At 50.4% G+C, this 20,937-nt stretch overlaps 2 protein-coding genes across 3 annotated transcripts; one reads left to right on the top strand and one right to left on the bottom strand.

Annotated features, from left to right (window-relative positions):
* Nucleotides 1-3,428: 3,428 nt before the first annotated feature.
* On the bottom strand, nt 3,429-15,590 carry POU2AF2 (POU class 2 homeobox associating factor 2). Its single transcript, XM_074561519.1, has 5 exons — nt 15,271-15,590; nt 9,728-9,887; nt 5,496-5,538; nt 4,446-4,744; nt 3,429-3,821 (listed from the first exon to the last, which is right to left on the bottom strand). The coding sequence occupies exons 1-5, from the start codon at nt 15,588-15,590 to the stop codon at nt 3,429-3,431; spliced, it is 1,215 nt and encodes a 404-aa protein (XP_074417620.1).
* Nucleotides 15,512-20,662, top strand: HINFP (histone H4 transcription factor). Of its 2 annotated transcripts, XM_074561322.1 has the most exons (9): nt 15,512-15,885; nt 16,088-16,314; nt 16,509-16,620; nt 16,915-17,067; nt 17,673-17,750; nt 17,842-17,962; nt 18,074-18,212; nt 18,510-18,634; nt 19,326-20,662. In XM_074561322.1, the coding sequence occupies exons 1-9, from the start codon at nt 15,723-15,725 to the stop codon at nt 19,834-19,836; spliced, it is 1,629 nt and encodes a 542-aa protein (XP_074417423.1). In that variant the 5' UTR covers nt 15,512-15,722; the 3' UTR covers nt 19,837-20,662. The 2 variants fall into 2 exon arrangements, with proteins under 2 accessions (XP_074417423.1, XP_074417424.1); XM_074561323.1 differs by lacking the exon at nt 16,509-16,620 and having other exon boundaries at nt 15,530-15,885; nt 17,678-17,750.
* The last annotated feature ends 275 nt before the right edge of the window (nt 20,663-20,937 follow it).

Here is a 20,937-nt window from a genome sequence, read left to right as displayed (position 1 = left end):
TTTTGGGACATTTGCAGGGTTTTATCCATCTTTCCCTGAACGAAGCAGATGCCTCAAAACCAGCTCGGTATTTTCCCCTCAAACACACAGGCTGGGCTCCAGCCCTCTCATATTTCATTTGCTACCTGCAGAGAGGACTCTGCAAGGGACTGAGCTACTTTTTGCACTATTTTTCACATTATAAAGCTAAATACTAAGTTTTTTGAGCCAAAATGGCAGTGGGCGGGTGTGGCGTAACGACGAGGCTGCCCTGGGCACCCAGGTCACTGAAGCTACCCGAACCCCACTTCTTTCCACAACACTCCCTTCCCTCTGCCCAGATGCTGGCCTTATATTGGAGTTTATTTGCGCTTTCCCCTAACTCAGACTATTTGCTCTTGCTGCACAAACTGGCCTCTCTCTTCCTATATGCTTCAGACCTGGCCTGCCCCGTGCGCCGCAGGTGGTGGGGTTTCAGTGTGTGATAGGATGACACAGTTTTTGGATAACTCTCCATCACTATACAATACTGACGTAGCTGGGGTTTTTTTAGGTTGCGTTACAAATTTTCCCTGGGCACCGCAGTCTCTGCCATACCCTAGGAACAACTGACTGAGGCAGAAAGCAGGCCAGGCTGTTAATAATCTACTAGCAGTTCTGTTTGGCTATTGTTGCAGCTGAATCTTTTCTTTTCCTTTAAGTTGAACAAATACACTTGATTTCTGTGGGGAGTGGTCGCAGCGGCGATGCCATTCCTTGCTCTGAAATGTGCCTCTGCAGCTCCTGGTAAGGCCAAGCCTTGCTTGGGGCAGCTCTGCAGGGATGCTCCTCGCAGGCCCCTCTGGAGAGGAGCCCAGATGCAGCAAAATGGAGCATGCTGGGCTGGGGGAGTTGCAGAAGGGGGAGGGTCGCAGGGGAGTACACAGACATGCCCAGGCTTAGCAGTTTGGGAACTGAAGCCCTCGTGTTACTGTGGGTTCCTTTCCGATGAAGCATCGGTGGTGGGTGGGTAGAGCCCAGTGAGGCCGCGGGCGCTGTGCGGGGGAGCCGGCACTCCCGGGAGCTGCGGTAATGTTTACCTCTGTAACCAGAGACCACGGAGCAGAGCGTGCAGGCTGCTCAGCTCCAGTCGTGTCGGAGCTGCACACCTTAAGGAAACACGAAGCACCCGTGTTTGGGGTGTTCCTGCATGTCCGGGGCTTCAGAGCATTTCCAGGCTGACAGAGGCCCTGCCTTGGTTAAGATCCAAATGCCAGAGTGCGTCAAACGCTTACAAGACAGCTAAAAAACTTTCTGTCCCTGCTGCTGCCTCAGAGCCTGGTGGGAATGCAGCCAGACTGAGCCTGGTATCCCTGTCCATGCAAGGTCCTTGAAGAAGGTACAGCTGAGATAGCTGATGGTGACTGCTTTGCCACTTTGCCAAACTGCAGCTACAGACAGCAGTTCAACCTGGTGATGTTCAGTTGTGGTGTGGAATAAGGCTGCAGGCTCATGCAGGCTCAGATTTGGGGGCACAGGGGCTGGGTGCAGGACAAGGAGACCTGCATACACCTCAAGAGGCTCTGGGGCTCCTTGCCTTGGCCTGGCCCGTGGTCGGGGGAGCCCCTCTGGCTGAGCAGGTGCCACTCTGGGATGCTCCACACCTGCCTGTGGCACCCACGGACCAAACGGGGAGGCAGCCAGGCTCACCTCACCCCACGCTTAGCACGTGTGCAGAAGAGCCCTAGCTGCTGGCTCTTTCCCTGGGCTGAGCTTTCCCTCTCTTTCCGGGGCTCAACTAGCAAAAAGAAGGGCCCAGCCCGTGGGTGGGTGGAGGTGAGATTTGAGGCACAGAGGGCCGCTGGAGTTTGCTTTTCAGAGCAGGTCTGAACAAGGCTGGGGAGTCAGGAAGCATCGAGAGGGACCCAAGCCCTGCCAGGACCAGAGCTCGGGGGTCCGGCTACAGACCCCAGTGGTGTAGAAGCAGGGGCTGCAGTGAGCCCCTGAAGACATAACTGAGCTCTGCCAGGCATGTTGCAGCAGCACTGCTGGTGCTCTGGCTCTCACAGCTGCTTCTCAGCTGCGAGGGGTCGGGGGGAGAAGTCTGTCCAGGTGCAGCCCGTGCAGAGCCTTCACTTTTGGGGCAGCTGCCAAGATCCCTGGGAGCATTCGTTCCATCCTTTGATGCCAGAACATACCCTGGATGGTTTGCGGGTGCCTAAACAGCTAGGGAGGTGGTGTCTGCCAGGTGCGGGCTGAGCAAGGGGCTTGTATGGCTGCTGTGTGCACACTGAGGTGCAGGGACAATCCTGGGCTACAGGATTAGGAGTGTCAGGGATAGTGCTAGGTGATACACCTGTAAAAGAAAAGGCTTTGTGTAGAACGACTGGCGTGGTCTGCTTGGCAGCTCTCTGCGGTGTTGCTTACAGGGGCCCCGTATTGCTGCCTGTTTCTCAGTTCAGTGCTGTGTCCCCAGTCCACATGCCCCCGCAGAGAGGTGCCTGCAGGATCCATGGCATGAAACAATGCACTGGTCCCGATCCTGTGACCCTGGTGCCATGTATGATCCCTGGAGGGTGCTGAGAAGGCTCCAAATGCCCCATCAGCCCCAGGATTTGAAGAGAAAAAGCTAGGAGAGGGCCTGAAAGCATCCCGTCACTACACACTCTCAGGGCCTGGAAAGCTACTGTTCTTCCTCAGTGAGGCTTTTCTTGCTGCTTCTGTGGGTGCCAGGCTGGGGGACAGGATGGCACAAAGGGGGCAGCCTCCGCCGGGTATGGAGGCAGCAGGCGGGACTGGCCGCATCTGTGCGGGCTGCACAGGACTCCTGTGTGTGTGTGTTTGTGTGTGCAGAGCTACCTCTAGCGGCCATGGGGCCCGGCCAGGCACTGGGACTTCAAATCAGCCTTGTTCCCAGTTCCAGCCCCAGGAGGGTGCCTCTGGGTACTCTGGCCATAACTGTTGTCCAAGACAATGCCATGTTCACAGCATGTTAGCGTTAGGCACGTACATTTATGCTGCTAGGTAACAGATACCATTATACAGACTCTGTGCTGTTAAGGAGGGCTTCCCCCAGCTCCTCCCTTGCTTCCCAGCCTTCCCAAATCTCTTCTGGTAACGTGCTCTGTAGAGGTAGTTTAAGGTTTAGAGCAACCTGTTTTCTCAGCATCTGAAAAGAAGTACCTGAGATCCTTGTTTGTAGAAAAGGCCCATAGAGTGCAGATATTTTTCAAGCTATTTCACTTGTAGCACAGAGGGACTGTGAGCAATAACTTTCATAAGGCACTAGAAGGCACCACTGTAAGCTTCATGTGTTATTTCCAAGTGATTGTATTTCTAAACAGAGCATAAAGCATTGCATGTTATTAGCATCCTCTGTTTGAAGGACCAACTTCAGGAAAAAAGCATACAAGTAATTAATTTACTTCAATAATGGTCCATTTTTCTTTTCCTCTAGTTCTTATCTCTCATCAGTAAGTTCTCCGCCCTTCGTAAGTCCCCCAGATGGGACTTCCATCCTCTTTTGCCCAGGCAGAGTTATCATGAAGGGGTGGCGTCTCCAAGGACTGCTCTGGTGAGAGCTGGCTCATTCTGGAGGTAAGCTCATTTGCCACAGTCATGAATGGTGAGGAGTAAGATGAGGTGGCAGCGTAGCTGGGGGAGTAGTGGACATCTTCAAGAGGATGCAGAGGCTGGGCTCCGGGGATGGCTGGGGTCCAACCTGTGCTTCGGTATGGGGAAATGCCTCCGGACTCATGTGCAGAGAGGCAGCTGGCGCTGGCAGGCAGTGCTTGCAGAGGGTCTGAGCACGCGCCATCCAACGGGCCGAGACTGTCAGGTGAGGTCTGCTCCCAGGGCTCTCTCTGCGTGGAAGTGGGGAGAGAAGGCAGGAAAGACCCTTAAGAATAAAAGTTTGTCCTGGAGGTAATGGCCTATCTAGCTTGGCTTCACCAAGCCAAGCTATCTCCAGATCCTAGCTGGGAACACTCACAAGGGTTTCTGTTGCTCTGGAGCAGTATTTGGTGCTAAAACCATTGAAAGGAAACATCCATGCTGTCAATAGTGGGGAAGGCCTGGAATAGGTTCCCATGGGACTGATCAGCCGTGACCCTGCATGGCCCAGGAGCTCTACCCTGGGAGGGGGGGTGTGAATGGAGCCAGCAGCAGGGATGGGGACAGGCAACAGCTTGGAGCTGACAAAGGATATTTCTAGAAATTTAAGGACCTTAATGGAGTAGTTTTTTGGGGGAGCAGGGAAGGTTGTTAATTTAGGAGGTTGTCTCCAACAGGAAGAGGGGACAATTAAACAGAGGACAGGAACAAAGAGAAAAACCATTCCCTCTCAGCCCTGCCCCATCTGCTGTGTGCTCTGCTGTGGCTGTCTCCTGTGACAGCCACATCCTTCCCACATGAGTCCCCCTGTCTTAACCCCAGCTTTAAATTGGGTAATCTTTCATTGGGTGGCTGAGAACGGTAGACTCACTCACTAGTAGGAAGTGCGCTGTGTCATTAGGGAAAGATGGCAGGAGAGGGGGCACAGAAGAAGGGCTGAAGAAGGAGCTGGTACCAGCTGTAAGGGGAGTAGCACGGTAATCCCCATGTTGGTCAGTGAGATATGGGTCCAGAAGTGCCGGGTAGCCCTGAGCAGCAGAGGAATCGCACGAGAAGGGCTTGGACCCTAGAGGAGATGGGTAGATGTCACTGACAAACTGCTTTGTGTTGTGGAAATCCAACTCAGTTGTGAAGGATCTCCTGACGCCGTAGTAACCAGCCACGGTAGATGAGCCTGTGGTAGTCAGAAAAAAAAAGGGTTGGCTAAAGGGAAACCATAATAGCAGCACCTGGGGAGCCATGGACAGCTCTGCAGGTGCAAAGTAGAGCCCATTTCTCTTTGTCATCACCCAGGGCAGGAGTCAATCCTGTCTTGAAACAGGTGTGTTAGCCTGAGTGCTTTTAGCACCTTGGGCTGCCCTGATCCAGTTGATGACCTCCATCTGCAGCAAACCCAATGTGCTTTGGGAAGCTTCAAGTGTGAGGCCAGGAGGAGTGAGGTTAGTTTTGCCAGCCTTTGCTTCTTCCTTGCTCTGCTGCAGCCCTTGGGGAGGAGGATGGGCTTACAGTTGCAAAACCACCAGCCTCTGTTGCAGCCTCAGTCCCCTTTCCCTGCCCAAGAGCTCAAGGGACAAAACAGGTCAGCTCCTGGTTTTGTACCTTCTCTCTCCAGCTCCAGGGAAAACTAGAAGACGCAGAGGGAAAAGAAGGGGTTCTGCATGGCACCTCTATCAAGAGAGGTGGGAACTGCTTTCATTTCCTCTCTTTCCTTTCTTTAGGAATTTCATGGAAGATTACAGGGGCCTTTCTTTTATTCTCATTGCTCCTATTTTGACTCTTTTGATTACTTTCCTCCTGGGGTCTCTCTGAGGGGTGGCCCTGCTCCAGTGCTCCTTTGCTCACTTAATGTCCTTTGGTGGAGGAGAGACAGGAGCAGTGTCAACTGGTATTTATCAAAGGTATTTATCAGTGGATGAAAACCTCACCTGGCATTTGGACATATGGTGACTGTGGTGTGCTGGTGCTGCCCTGCAAAAGATAAAGATATGTTAAAAAATGTTTTTTCAAAGCAAGGCAGTTCTCTAAGCATGTAGTTTGGGAAGGTGTTGGCATAATTCAGATGCACAATTTGAGCCTTGGTGCTGTCAGTATGAAGAGCTTAACTACAAGATTTCAAGCCTGGGGCCTCTGAAGTATTAGCAGATGTAGGCTAAGAGATTTTGAAGGTCTTGTGTAGAGCTGATAACAGTAGAAATATCAAGATAACTGGCTCCTTTCTCATTTACTGCAGGGTCCCTTAATGCAGGCATAATGCTGAGCAGTTATTTTGATGTTGGCACAAAACAGGTCTTAACAAGTTGGTATCTAAGCCCTTGGCTGGTGAAAACAGGCAGATTCTGCGCTGTCCGTGTTCTAGCCCAGCCCTCCTGTGCTGTGTCTACCTGCCATGGAGCCGCTTTAGCTGGCTCTTCCTAGCAGAATGAGCAGGCTGTGTGTAGAAGGCAGTTATTTCTATCCCCTCTTTGGGTGCTACAGCAATACTGATAATAGTAATCTTTCTTGGTCCCTAGATAAAGGAAAATTAGCCCTGAGTGAACCTGGTGCTCATGGCGGGAAATTCCTTACAAAGCACTGGGCAAAGGCATCTGTTCTGAGCAGACCTCATACATGGAGTTTCATTGAGTTCTGTCTCTGGACCTCCAAAACTATAGAGCAGAAATACAGTGCCCATGGCTGCATTTACTTCAGCTGTGCTGTCACCCTGGCCAGTGATGGTGGCATGCTATTTTCAGTTTGCATAGCGCAAACAAGAGGTTCCTGCCATAGCAAGCAACCAAATTTAGAGGTTTAGATTTGAATTAAATTTGCCAGTGCTAGGACTTCCTTTTACTGCTGAGGGAGGTTTGCAGCTGCTCCCTGCTCCATCATGAAAATGAGCTCTGAGCCCATGCAAGTCACATGGGCTGCAGGAGTGATAGGAGGTGTTAGGAAGGAGTCCTTTGGCTTGTGGGCAGATGAGAGTGTTCACATTGCAGGGTCAGGGCTGGGGCTTGCACCTGTCTCCAGCTGGGCCATTTCTGGCTGCAGACCTCAGTGAAGATCATAGCCGCTAATGCGCACTGCCCTGCGAAGCTACAGCCTCCACATGCAAATCTGGTCTTAGCAGACACCCCTCTCTCAGCATCCATCTCACTTTGGTAATACCTTCTCCTGCTTCAGGGGTTTTCCCCACCACCTCCTCTCCCTGCCCATGGCTTTTGTACCCTGCAACCAGTTTGTGTCTGCATTCACTGGGGAGGAATCTCTTTGAAAGTAATGGTGCAGGCCTCTGCACTAGTGTTTAGACCCCAGTCTCAACACCCCACTGGGAAGTAGTCTAGTACTATCATCAGGCATCCCTAATGCTGTGTTTGAGGAAAAAGTTGAGTTAGGAGGTACAGGCAGTGCAGATGCTGCCTACAGATCAAAGGGCTGCAGTGATGAAAGCTGGGATGCTTTGCTGGGGAGACAGGAAGGTCCTGGGCACAGCTGCCAGCCCAGCATTTCAAATTACTAGTGCACCTAAGTTCATCTTTGATCCTGTCTGGCTAACAGCCACTGAAACTATCCAACTGTGTGCCATAGGCAGCAGGTCCTCTTGCAAACACCTATGATGGATGGCCACCGAGCTGACATTCGCTGCAAGGGCTTTACCTGCCTTAAGTCAATTGCAAGAGCCTGCAGCAGCCCATCTTTGGCCTTCATCATAGCAGGCACCCACATGCTTGTAGAGACCTACATTTCACTTGTCTCCTGGCTCCTTATTAGGCGATGAATGGCTTGGCTTAATTGAAGCCCATTAGTTCATTTCCTCCCTGCATTATTTCCTTTTAGTGCTGTGGGACTGGGGTAGCTGGATCTCCTGCAACACATCAGTGTGTCTGTTTAGCATCACTTGAGCCCATAGCATATTCAGCTGTTGATAAGCCCGGTCTCAACCTGCCTCGCACGTGACCAGGCAGAGATACCGGCTGTGTTGTTTCACTGCCTTGGTAACCCAGGAGCATTGCTCAGCTACAAGGCTGCATTGGGGGGACTAAATGTAAAGGATCTGGGTCAATATAATGAACTGGTCCTGCAATGGGGACCTATGGTGCCCTTTGACCTTGCTTTGGCTTCAGCATGTCTTCTTTCTGGGCCAAATCTGTAGTACAGCAGCTGAAGTAATAAAAATCAATAAAAGCAAAGGTTAGTCTGGGCAGGGCACCTCACTGGTTTGCTGACAGCAAGATTGCTGAATGATCTATCCCTGGCCTCTGAGTGCTGCTGGGCATAGTGCTTCATCTGCATACCTACCAGTTTCCCCACTTGAGAAAAGAGGGTAATCCTTTTATCATGCAGAGGGTAACTGCTTGTTCATGCCTACATAGTGGACAAGCCAAAGAAAAAAAAGTCAGACCCTTCCTAAAGCCCAGGAGAAAGCCCTTCTGCCCTGCAGCTGATGGGAATTCAGAAGTCGAAATCGTGCGGTTTTCATCACAGTACACACTAGTTTCCTATCATTTGATGTGTGCAGGGCCTGGCTGTCATGAAATTGTTGCTGCCTCAGTAAGCAGCCCAGCAGCTCACCTCTGATGAGCAACGACCTTTCCTTAGCAGCACAGATCTCCTCCATAGACCTCCCCTTGCACAACAAAGGCTTACTGATTTTGGAGAAAAGATCATGTTCAAACAAAAGATGCAGCTAAATCACACTGCATCATAAATATACAAAAGGGTGTTCAGTTATCTGCCGTTTTCTTTGATTCTGGATTATATTATGTCAGATAAACAGAGCTGCATTTACAGCTGTACTTTTCATGATATGTTTGAGGAAATGCGGATGTTTGCCCTGCACAATAATTTTTCATCTCTTGTAGGGAATAAGCAACAGGGCTGATTTTGCATTAGATAGACGCACAACTGCTAAGCTTTGGAATACAAAGCAAAGGGCAATAAGGCAAGCAGCAAGCATTTTACAGTTCCCAGGGCTTTTGATTGCAGCCGTTGAAGCTGCTGCCTCCAGAAGGGGAGCAGATAAAGCATGATAGTCATCAACCAGGAGCTGTTTTCTCAGTGAGTGCAAACACAGCCGTTGCTTCCTGCTGCTCCCCAAAGCAGTTTTCGTAAACGCCTGCCTTGTGGGAGCATGTTTCCCAGTGACTGTCCATGGCTGGGAGGGTGTCTTCTGCCTTTCTGCATTAGCTGAAGGCTGTGAAGAGGTCTATGGCTAGATCTTGCTTTGGTTGGTAATGCCTGTGCTGTTTTTCTGCCTGTTTTGTTACACAAGCATGAAAGTAACAGCAAGAAATATACTTGGAAGTCACTTTGAGGTCTCTTTGTTTTCCTAAAGGCAAAAAGCCTGAGGCGAATGGCTCACGGGGGAAGAAACTCAAAACTACTAATGTGTGTCTTCTGCTGCCAGTAATTCAGGTCTCTGCTCCCACTGTTTCCTTCCAGGACACAGTTTCAACAGCTTGGCTGCATCCCCTCATCTCTCAGGGGCCCCGTTGCTCCCAGTCAGCCTGGAAGTGAAGTGCTGCTGCTCGGTAAAGGTGAGTCTTGGGAGCACACAGGGAATGTCTTATTGTGGCACGGGATGCCACATGCTGGCACCTGCAATATTCTGTCCTCTTCTGGGGACAGCATTGCTTTTTTGGTGAGTAATTGAGAAAAAACAATGTAGTGTACTATAATTTGACTTAGGTGTCCTGTTGCCGTAGAACCACTTTAAGAAGAAATCATCTTTTACAAACTGATGCTTGGCCTCTTTCCAGACCATAACATCACTGCATCTCCCCTGGCACTCTAGTGTGCCAGAGAGGAGCTGAAAGGAGCACAACATTCAGGGAAGAACATCTATTTTTGTGGCACTGAGTTGCTCAAGTGTAGCTAGTGAGAAAGGAATCTGACTTGAAAAGGTGTCATATGCAGGATGTGAAAGGACTGAGAAATTTAGCATTACTGATTTGCTTAAAAAAAATAAGACTTTAATCCTCAAAGATTCAGTGATGTAAAAAATCAAGGAGACACCTGTGATCTTTTAGGGAAAATGTTATTGTTGCAAATGTTTTTGCTATTCCCTGTCAATACTGGAAGTGCCCTGAACTCAACACAAATGCTCTTTAAACCAGAGGATTACATGCCGTGACTTTTCTAGCTTAAAAAAAAAAGGGGGGGTAGGGGGGAAGTGACTTACACTGAAGCGGGAGCCACTGCTCTGCCTGGATCGTTTTTCGGCAAGAAGATCTTTGACTGTGTGTTTCACTCGCACTCCTTGGTACACCCTTTTGCCAAAATCTGTAGGGACTGAGGGAATGAAACGAGCATTAGAGGAGTTCAGTGAAAGTGTAAAGCAGCTAGAAGAGGTTATTACAGAAGAAGGAAATTCATTGCCTCTGTACACCAAGTTTGGAAAGAAGCATATAAGGTTGATATTATTAATACAAAATCATCCCTTAGGAGCCCAACAGTGAGGGCTGCTCATTTGCAGAGAACAAAGACTAAGGTGCCCTACCCTGTATTTTAGCACTGGGTGCCGTGTGGTTTCCTTGCGGCTCCCTCTGTGCCAGATATGGCTGGCTGATGGGTTTTGCCTTTTGTTTTTCCGAAGAGAGCTCTGGGGGATCCTGCATTTCCCCTTTGGGTCAGCAAAATTTGGTTTAACTGTACAGCCCCTAATGCTTTCTGCAGAGATGCTGTGATTTAACCCCTCCTTGCCCTTCTGGAGTTGCTGGCTTTCAGCATGTCCCTCTGTGAGCTTTGATCTCAGTACTGCAAAGGTGGAAGTACCCCAGACGGTTGGAGTGGCTCCTCTGAATGGGGTAGTGAATTACAGTGTAGATCTCGGGAAAGGAAAAGGAGCTGACTGCTCAGTCTGCTTTGTATCCACAGCAAATACAGACAGGTACTTGGGGACTCTGTTGTTTTATCGAGGTTATCGATGAAGGCACAAAGAGGGGTCCAGTGTCTCAGCCATGTCACCCAAGAGGCTGACGGCAGGCCTGGCTCTGTTTTCTTGACCTGCCTGGAATACAGCACAACCTGTCCATAGGGTCTGTGGGACTTGGTGTGAGGCATCTGTCCTCTTCCTCTGCCTGGGTAAAGCTTTGTGAGATCTGTGTCGTGTACAGGTGTTTTGGCACAAGTGAGGGCAGATGGGTAGGAGGTACAATGCCATGGACAGCTCTTTTATCTTGGCCAGCAGGCTGTGCCTGAACAGAGAGCTCACACCTGTGGGGCCAGGGAGGAGTGTCCACATGGGCTTTTATCAAAATCTTCCAGAGAATAACTTAACTTTGAAGCTAATCCCTTGGAAAACAGACAGCTGTGTTTTCCTGAGGGTACACAAACAGCCATTCCACAGCTGATATGTTCGATCTCTAAAATCGTGATTTATATTTTGCCCTTCTGCTTTTCAGGATGTGTCATTTGGCTCCATTTATCACTTTCATTCATGTGGTGTTGTGTCCCCAGGTGCACATACGCATGGAAAGATTAGAAAGGCAAGAGCAGAGGGTTTAAAGAACACAGCATCATAAGTGCTAGCTTGGGATTACCCCAAATGTTTTCTGTTGGGCCATGGCAATTGCAGTTTTGGGCAACTGCAGTTTGGTTTTGGTGTTTGAGTACTAACCAGAGAGACTTCAGCCAAGACTGGGAACAAGGCAAACACATTGCAAGAGACAGTGCCCCCAAAAGCTTATGATCAAAATAGTCAAAATAGAGGTGAATGCCATGTCTGCATATCAACCAGTGGGTATCTGTGGAGAAGCCAGGACACAACCAGAAATGGATATCAACTCTTGCAGCTGAAAGGAAACTGCATACTGAGGCTGGCTCTTTTCCATGGCCCAAGGAAGAAATCTCCCTCACGCAGTTCCTGTTGAGGGCTGTTTTACTGAAAGCAGTTGGAAGTATCTGATGCGCACATGTAGCTGGAGCTCAAAAGCTGTGGCAGAGCAGGTATAACTGGAAGAAACAGCTATACTTTTTGGCATCGGAAACTATGTATCTTTGCATGAGAGTTCCTTTAGAGATAACAGCATTGCAATTTGATGGAAAAGTCTGAACTGTATAGCACAGTTCATTGAGCTCCATCATGGTTTGATACCTGCGATAACTCACGCAGCCTTCGCTAGCTGCATCCAGTTGAAGATTCAGACCTTGATTCAGCACTGAACTTCTGGAGGGACTGAAGCCAAGCAGACAGTCTTATGTTTAATTTTCAGAATGGGCATACTTATAAAATAGCACCACTGTAAAAGCTGTGAGCAGCTTTTATTATTTTATTCTGCAGTCTGATACTGCACAATCCTATAACCTCTTTGTGTTAAATGATCTTATTTCTCTGTGACTGTTTCTAGCAAGTGTCTGATGTTCTGCGCTTCTGCAGTCCTGTTTTCCAAATGCCTTTACTATGGTCTACAGACATTAGAAAAACACTTCCACACCTTCTTACTTTTACACATGGGTGCTGGTGCTATTGAAGTTCACTCGTGTACTCACAGTTATTCCCCTGCTCAAATGCTTATAAGTAAGCAATGTAATGGCTCTCTCCTCTACCCCTCTTTTTAACGTAGCAGTCTAGCCTCACATAACTAAACCTGTTGCTTTCAGTGAGTTATTCAGCAGGATCTGATGATGAGCTATTAAAACTCCAGATAACTCTGCTATTGGCAGCATCAGGGAAGGGAATGCTAATTTAGGCCCGAGTTTATATAATTTTCAAGCAAATTGAATCATATTTCACAGCACTTTGATCTAACTGCCTTTTGGAAAAATATTGCATTGTGAAGGAATATAAATTCAGTCTAGAGAAGGCAGAGCATGCTAATAGATACTGTAAAATTCTCGAGACATTAAAGATGCCACACATTGATTTTAGACAATCCTTTCTGCCTTTTTTTTTTTAATATGCTGAGGACAGCATGGTGTGTTCTTTCCCTGATATTTCCATGAAGATGCATCTTTACGCTTGTGAAAAGTCAAGGTGCTGAAACTCACCTGTTTCCATTGTCGTCACTGCTGACAAGTCCCAGCTCTCAGATTCTGTAGGACTTTGCAGAAGGGCTGTCTGTCATGAGCTTCCAAGACCAGAGTGAAGTCAGGGCTCATACTCCACTGGTGAAGTTCCAGCTGACCTTGACGGAAATGTTTTCTAAAATTTAGTGATGTCTCCACAATAGCTTGTTTGGGATTTGCTTAAATGCAAATCTCTTGATGCATTTTCCACTCCAATTTGCATGGTCAGTGTGGATCATTCCCAAAGAGTCTCTTTCCTGTCTGAGCTGACATTTCATGGATGAAAACTGAGCTGAGGTTTAGGGACAGAAAAATCTTGGGTTAAAGAGAAAGGCTGGTAAGTCTTGCAGTGACGAGCCATCTCCTTACAGGTGAGGAACCTGGCTGAAAAAACAAGGCTTGGGACAAGAGCATCTTCTTGTGTGTAAGTGTGAGATACCCGTGTGCTGTTGAAGATGCACACAGCAGGCCTTACTTGGGGAGTAGTACTGTCTGTTTTCTCAGTGTGTTAAGGAAATCATTTTCACAGCCTAGAGCATTTTTATCTCAGTGCTTTTCCACAGACGCTGTCCCACAGGCAACCTTTTGGGTACCTGGTGCCTGGGTGACCTTCCTCCACCTCCTTCAGGCTGCTCCCTCCTTCCCACGTCATCTCCACTGACCAATGCCTCTGGGACCCCACAGGCTAGCTCGTGCATTGCACAATTAAAACTGGCATCCACTAGCACCTGTGGGGAGAAGAGTAATGCTCAGCCAGGGACAGCAGGCTCATGCGGCTGTCAGGAATATCATTTAGCAAACCCCCATGCTTCTAGGGGGAAAGCCAGGGTTTGGTTCTCTGTTATCAAGCACAGGGTCCCCTTTCTGAAGGTCTCACCTCCAGTGAGGTGCCAGGAGGGGAAAGAGCAGCCAGAAAAGGACGTGTTCTTACACTGCTGCTGGACCCAGATTAAAGGGACCTTTGGCCAGGCCTCCTATAGCCATTCCTCTGTTCCCAGCCTCTGGATGGTAGCAAGCCATTTTCTGCAATATCTGAACCAAGAAGCAGAATTAAGCCTTTCATTCAATTCTTCTTAGCACTGTAGCTTATATCCTAGTTCTGAAACATATCCACATTTGCTCTAAGAGAGCCATTTTCCTGCAACATGGCTAGCAGAACCTGTCAATATGGTGAGGACAGGCTGTGGCGAGGCAGATGATCTCTAGAGTGTTTTGTGTACAAGAAGAGTGGGCTGGTGTGCAGTATTGCTGTGCTCATCTTACATGAGCAGGACAAGACTGGCGCCAATACGTTCTGTAATTAAATATTTCTCCTTTTGTGGAGTCTGCTGCCAGCTTGCGGGTCTATTAGGTAATATCCATCCCTCTTCATAATCCCATGCGCTTTCCCCAGCACTGGCCTGGAGATTAATTTGGCCTGTTACGTGAACTGCTTTCCTGGGGAAGGCTATTGGGTTTTCAAGTGTAATTGTTCTTCAGAAGAAAAATAAAAGACAAAGAGCAGCAGCCGGCAAAGGCTGCATCTGTTCAGGCCATCGAAGCAACTGGGGAAGGCAGTGCTGAAATAACATCCTGAATAATTCCCAACATTCTTAACTTGCGGAACAACTTTGGTATTCTGCCTGCTCAGACACAGAGCTCAGGACCAAGAGGACATCACACAATCAAGCTCATGGAAGACTTCAGCTCCTGTGTACAGAATCTTTCACCACGTATGTAAGCTTTCTTATATAAGACGGGTCTTATTTTGCCCCATCCATTTCTGGCCACCCCCTCCTGGTACCCACAGGTGTCTCGGATTTGGCTGACAGGTAATAGAATGGGCAGGAAGCACCATGTGGGTCAGGGGAGAATGCGCAGATGTAAAGTTGCAACAGAAGAGGGCTGTCTTTGCTTTGTCAGCAATAGGCTTGGTTTGCCACCTGCCTCCTGGCAGGCTTCCCAGGTAGTTTTGTCTCCTGTGCCGGATGTTTATATACTTTGGTCAGGATATACAAGCTAAATCCCAGCCCCATTCAAGCTAATAGCTTTGCACTGTCTAACCAGTCCAGGTGTTTTCTGTACTGATTAAAAAGTAATTGCATTGAAAACAACAGATCCTGCAGAAAACAAACAAACAGAGATAAAAGCTCAGCCAGCCTTCTTTTAGATGAGATCCATCTCTTACTTTACATTTTCATTTGAAAAAGCATCAGGCACAGCTTTTCTGTACGGTTTAGTGAATTTGGGCACGTGCTTTCCATTCACACCAGAGAGGAGAGCCAGTGTGTATGACAGGAGTTACAGAAGCAACGGTGTATTGGCGAGGCATGCTTTGTGGCACATTTTATACAATCCCATTTGGTTTTAGCGTGGCATTTACCTGTGCCAAAGCAAACTTTCTGACAATTGTATCTGTGTTTTGTCTTACAAAAGCCTGGAACAGCAGATGTAGTAGTCAATGTATGTTTGTTTGATTCAATCTGTCTTCTCCTTAGTGAGTAAAGAGAATTATGTTGCATTATCTCACAGCATGAACTGCAATACCGATGGGTTTTGTATCCGACGCTTGGCTGGGATGCCCAGTTGTGTGGCTTTTGACCGCTGCGAGGACTTTCTCGTTTGGGTGAGGGATGATTCTGGAGGCACCAGGAATTGACATATGTGGCAGCAGAAAACCCTGTTCCACCACAGCAAAGCCAGGTCCCGTGCCAAATCTTAACGTAAGAAAGGCGGTACCGGCTCCCGGGAATAGGGATTTCCCCGGACCGCACTCGAGTTATTCCCGCGGGTGTCGGAGAGGGCTGCCCCGGTCTCCTGCCGGTCGGCCCCCAGCGGTATGGGAACCTTTGTGCGCCGGCGCCGCTTCCCGGCGGGCCCGCTCCGCCGCTGCACAGGCGCGGCCTCCTCCTTGCGCGGTGATTGGTCGGCGGTCCGGCGGGGGCGGCTGCTATTGGGCGGGCGCGGTCCGTTGGGTTCCGGCGCCCCCCGGCGGGGCGGGCCGAGGGTGAGTGGGGCCGGGCGCCCGCTTCGCCCCGCTCTGCCTGGCGTTCCCCCATCCTGCCTCGCCGCGGTGGCTCAGCCTCCGGCTTCCCTGCCCTGGCCGAGGCCTGCCGGACAGCGTCCGGGCCGATTTCGGGCAGTTGGGTGGCCGCCACGGTGAGGGAAGCCCCCGGCGTCCGCGGCCGGCCATGCCGCCCGCCAAGGCCGGCGGCAAGGAGGCCTTGGTGCTGCAGTGCGAGTGGCAGGTGTGCACCTACGTGGCCTCGAAGATGGAGGAGTTCTGCGAGCATGTGGCCCAGCACCTGCAGCAGCACCTTCCTGGCGAAGAGCGGGACGAGATGGACCCTCTCGGTAAGGAGCTGCCCTCCCTCCTCTCTGAGGTAGTTCACTGTCAGAGAGTCTTTCTTTCCCAGAGGAGAGCAGCGCAGCCTGTTGCAGGACTGGACTCTCATGAAAAAAGCCGTGGTGTTCCTCTGTCTGGGGGAACCTGAGCTTTAGTTGAAGAGTTTCCATCAGATCGTTATGGCCTGTATACCTCCTGTTTGTGTTGCAGAGGAATACACGTGTTTGTGGCAGGAATGCGGTTTCTGTTCCCCAGAGAGCTCAGCTGACCTCATTCGCCATGTCTATTTCCACTGCTACCACACCAAGCTGAAGCAGTGGGGGCTGCGGGCCCTGCAGAGCCAGTCAGATGTGAGCCATTGCCAGCTGGACTTCCAGAGCCGCAATATCATCCCTGAAATCCAGGAGAACTTTATGTGTCTGTGGGAGTACTGTGAGGTGAGAACAGGGGATCCAGTTTCACTTTCCTATGTGTTATCTGTGATGTGGTGGGAGAGCTGCTTCTGTCCTGCAGCTCACCTGCATGCCTCCCTCTTGGCTGTGTTTGTACCTTTGTGAAAGCTTCTGTTGTGCTATGGCTGAGCTCATGCTGATCTTTTCAGCCTGTTTTGTCTGCCCCTGCTCCCCAACAGAGATCATTTGATAATCCTGAGTGGTTCTATCGGCATGTGGAGGATCACAGCTTCTGTTCGGAGTACAAGGCAGCAGGGAAGGAGAACCATGTGGTTCTCTGTGGCTGGAAAGGTTAGTGGGTGCTTAATATTGAGCTTTTCATTTATATTTAATTGGTACCTAGTAGAAAATGCTGCAGTTTAATTTTTTCAATAATTTTTCTCTGCAGTGATTGCAGGGAGGGGGACCCATGCCAGTTGAACACTAGTGATCTCACCCTGCTGTGACCCTGGTCCATGGGCTTTTTGGAGCAGGGAGTTGATCCTTGCTAGTCAAAACAGAAGCAAGAAGCCTGCCATTTAGTCACGTTGTGGATCATAGCTTATGTGTGAAGGATCTTAATGGCATTCTGTTGTTTCTGTTTAGATTGCGATTGTACCTTCAAGGGACGCTGCAAACTGCGGGAACACTTGCGCAGCCACACGCAGGAGAAGGTGGTGGCCTGTCCTACCTGTGGGGGGATGTTCGCCAACAACACCAAGTTCTTTGACCATATCCGCCGTCAGACTGCGCTGGACCGTAAGCTCCTGCGGGCGTGGGAGGAGTGGGTTGTGAGCAGTCCTCTGGCTGGGACGCTTGGTTTGCTAGAGCTGCCTGTTCTCTGTGAGCAAAGGGCATGAGTGAGCTTGGCAACAGCCTGGCTTCTCTGATGACTGGGAACTCAGACACTGATGAATCTCTGGGAAGTGTCTTGCAGAGGCAGGAGGGTCGGAGGCTGACAAGGTTGCACAGGGCTCACACTGCTGCAGCCAGAGCTGTTCCTTCTGCAGGGACCCAGGACTGAAGTCAAAGGCAGCAGCTGGGCACTTGCAGCAGCACTGGGATTTGCTTGTTGAGTTCCCTTGTGTTGTGCTGGTGATGTGTATGCGTGTGATGGTTGCTCCCCAGTTCCTGCAATGGCAGCACAAGGAGGCTGTGCAAAGGGGAGGCAGGTTGGCCTTTGCGGGTGTTGGGGTTTTTTTTGGCTTTGGAGTCAGTGTCTGGTATCTCTGCGTGGAGAGAAGGGTTCCCAGCTTCACTGTAACTACCTCTTTTTCTCACTTGCTGCTCTTTGCGCTGTTCTCTCTGCTTTGATCTCTTTTCTCACCACCCCCTCCCCTTTCTCCCTGACCCCGATGCTGCAGAGCAGAGGTTTCAGTGTTCTCACTGCTCCAAGAGATTTGCCACCGAGAGGCTGCTCCGTGACCATATGAGGAACCATGGTGAGTAAAGGCTCCTTGTCCCAACTGAGGCTCTGAAGAGTGTGTGCTCTCCCTTGCTTTGTGGTAATGTTTTTTCCATTCTTTCACACAGTGAACCATTACAAGTGCCCTCTGTGTGACATGACCTGCCCGCTGCCCTCCTCCCTGCGCAATCACATTCGATTTCGGCACAGTGAGGAGCGGCCATTCAAATGTGACTACTGTGACTACAGGTGAGGATCAGGGCTTTCCATCTTCTAAGACTGGTGATGGAGAAGCACACGGAGGCACGTGTGTATATGTTCACGTGCATTCAGCTTTGTTCCCTTATAATTTCCTTTTAGCTGCAAGAATCTCATTGACTTGAGGAAACACCTGGACACACACAGCAAAGAGCCAGCCTATCGCTGTGAGTTTGAGGCTTGCAGCTTCACTGCACGTTCCCTCTGCTCCATCAAGCTGCACTACCGGAAAGTCCATGAGGTAGGAAGGGAGCAGAGGGCTATTCTGCTGTGTATTTTCTCCCAACGAGGCTAAGAACTGCTAAGTGCAACATGCTGTAGAGAAACATGAGGAAAAAAGCTAAAGTCATGTGAAGTGCCCCAGGCTGACCAGGGGCGTAGGAATGTGAGGTCAGGTTGCATTCCTTTCTCACTGCTGCAATGATATGTCATGTCAGTCTTCTCAGGGAACCCGATTCCTCCTTCCATGTATGTGTGTGGGTACTAGGCCCTCTCATCAGGCTCGTGGGGTATTCACATCCTTCTTTTTGCCCTTCAGGGTGACTCAGAGCCCCGGTACAAGTGCCATGTCTGTGACAAGTGCTTCACACGTGGAAACAACCTCACTGTCCACCTCAGGAAGAAACACCAGTTCAAATGGCCCTCAGGGCATCCTCGATTCAGGTACTTTCCATCCTTAGCTCCTCGCTACCTGCTCTCTAGTGCAAAAGACAGCTGGAGCTGCATTCTGTGTCTTGCTGGAGCAGAGACCTAGCAGTGACGGGGCTCTGATGTTTGCCTGTAATGGGCTCAAGACCCGTTTCCCAGCGGCTGGGAGGCAGTGGGCTGCAAGCATCTGGTGGGATCTGGCACAGTGACAGAGCAGTGCTGGGTGGCAGCTCCAGCAGTCAGTCAGAGATTAGGGGCAAGGGCAGCTGCATCTGGTGGGATGCTTCTGAGCCTGGCAGGGGCCAGGTCCAGGTGTCCCACTCTAGAGAGAGCTGTTGCAGATCAGTCTCTTGAACGATGCTTCTCCTGCATCCTCTAGGAAAACCCAAAGCATTTCCAGAGCCTAAAAGCTGGTAGGGGAAGAGGATGGACTTCAAATGCTCCCAGCGAAGCAGAGTGGTGGAAGAAGATGGGCTTGGGTTGTGATAGAGGCCTGGCAGAAAGCTCAGAATCTGCCACATAGATGTGCTTTTAGGGGTAGGGGCTGAAGGGTTTTTATTTTACTTGCCTGGTATCATCTATGTAGTGCTGGGCATTGGAACCTAGAATATAGTACCCTTTCCTTGGCTGCTGCTTTGGGCTGCTACCTATGTCTTGGGAGGGGCTTGCATGACCGGCTTCATTACCCCTGCCTATCTTTGCTCAGGTACAAGGAACATGAGGATGGCTACATGAGGCTGCAGCTGGTGCGTTATGAGAGCGTGGAGCTGACAGAGCAGCTACTGAAAGACAGAGAGAAACAAGGGGAGGCACTGGATGGCCCAACTGAGTGTGTGATGCTGTCTGAGGGTGAGGGCAACCTGCAGGGCATTGTTCTGGAGGCCCCGGCAGAGGCTCCCCTGGTAGAGAACAGTGTTGCTGAGCTGCAAGTGGCCCCACTGTGGCCGGCACCTTGCTCTGCAGACAACCCTGAGTCAGCACGGCCGAGTGCCTTCCCAGCTCCGGACCAAGAGCCCAGCACCCCAGCCAATCCCATCATCCATGTGGTGAACCGGACCAACGAGCATGGGGAGAGTGAGACTGTGTATTACGTCATGGCCAGCACATCCTCAGAGGAGCAGGTGGCAGCACCCAGTGGACTGGCTATGGAGCTGGAGGAGAATGTCATGGACCGTCTGCAGAAAACAGCTGAGGAGCTGGGCATCCAGATCGTGTGAGGTGCTCACCTGCCACTCTGCACGTGGAAAACTTGGGGTTCCACAGGTTGTGCTGGTGGGGAAGGTTGGGAAGTGCTTGGGGGCTACGACTGAGCTTGTCTTCACCTACCCGGAGCTGGCTAACTTCCCCCTCTGCTGGCCCAGCCTCACTGGCTGCTGGTTCTGGTCAGCATTGGGGAGGGGGGGAAGGACAGGTCTCTCTCAGTTCTGGGTCAAGTGATCTGAGCTGGAAAGAGCTGTCTGTCTTCTGCTTTTGGGGTAAGGGACTAGCAAGCTTCTCCTACCGTTCCAGGAGGTTTGGCCTTAGCCTGACATAAGCCTTCCCCTCTTGGTTACTCACTGGTGATGTGGTCCCTGCTGCTGTGCAGCTAAGTCGTCAGCCCTTGCTGAGCCTGGTCCTTGGCTAGGATCTCCCCAGGCAGGATGGTATGCTGAACGGATGCTGCGACTGAAGCCTCTTCCCTGGGGAGATGTGTGGCCCTTAGCAGGCTTGTTCTCCCCTATCCATACTTTGGTCTCAAAGGGATGGCATGCTCTACTTCTGCCTTCATCAGCACTTTCCTGTGCGTCATCTTTCCTAGGCCATTCAGCTGGTGCTGTTGGTGGTGTTTACACCACTGATCCTGTTACACTGCACTGATCTCTGTGAGGAGAGGGCTGGAGGTGCTGTCCTTTGCAGGCTACTGCTGCCCTGCAGCACTGGGGGATTGGGAGCTTCTTACTGCTTTTGTCCTTCCCTGGGTTTCCTCCCCACATTGGGGTTTGGGCTCCTGGTTGGGCAAAGTGGACTTTGGCAAGACAAATAAAAGTTAGACTGCCAAGCCAACCAGTGTCTGGTGTCTGTTTCAGCCCCGTCCCTGCCAGCCGTGGCATGTTGTGGTGAGAGGATGAGACTGAGTTGCCTAAACCCTGGAGTGTGGGGAAGTGGGCGCTGAAAAGCCACAGGGATCTCTTGACATGTCCTATGTGCTGCCCCTTGGTGCAGCTGGTGACTTGCCTTGGAGAGTGTGTTGTTCCACATCCCCAGAGGTGTCACTGGAAGGCCAGGATTAGCTCTGGCACTCTTGTTCCCTGCTGTCCTCATGTGGGTTTGATTTTTGC

Source organism: Larus michahellis, chromosome 17, assembly GCF_964199755.1.
Source record: "Larus michahellis chromosome 17, bLarMic1.1, whole genome shotgun sequence".
In the NCBI taxonomy this organism is placed as follows: Eukaryota; Metazoa; Chordata; class Aves; order Charadriiformes; family Laridae; genus Larus; species Larus michahellis.
Note: the sequence above shows the minus strand (reverse complement) of the source record. Positions and strands in the feature narration are given on the sequence as shown.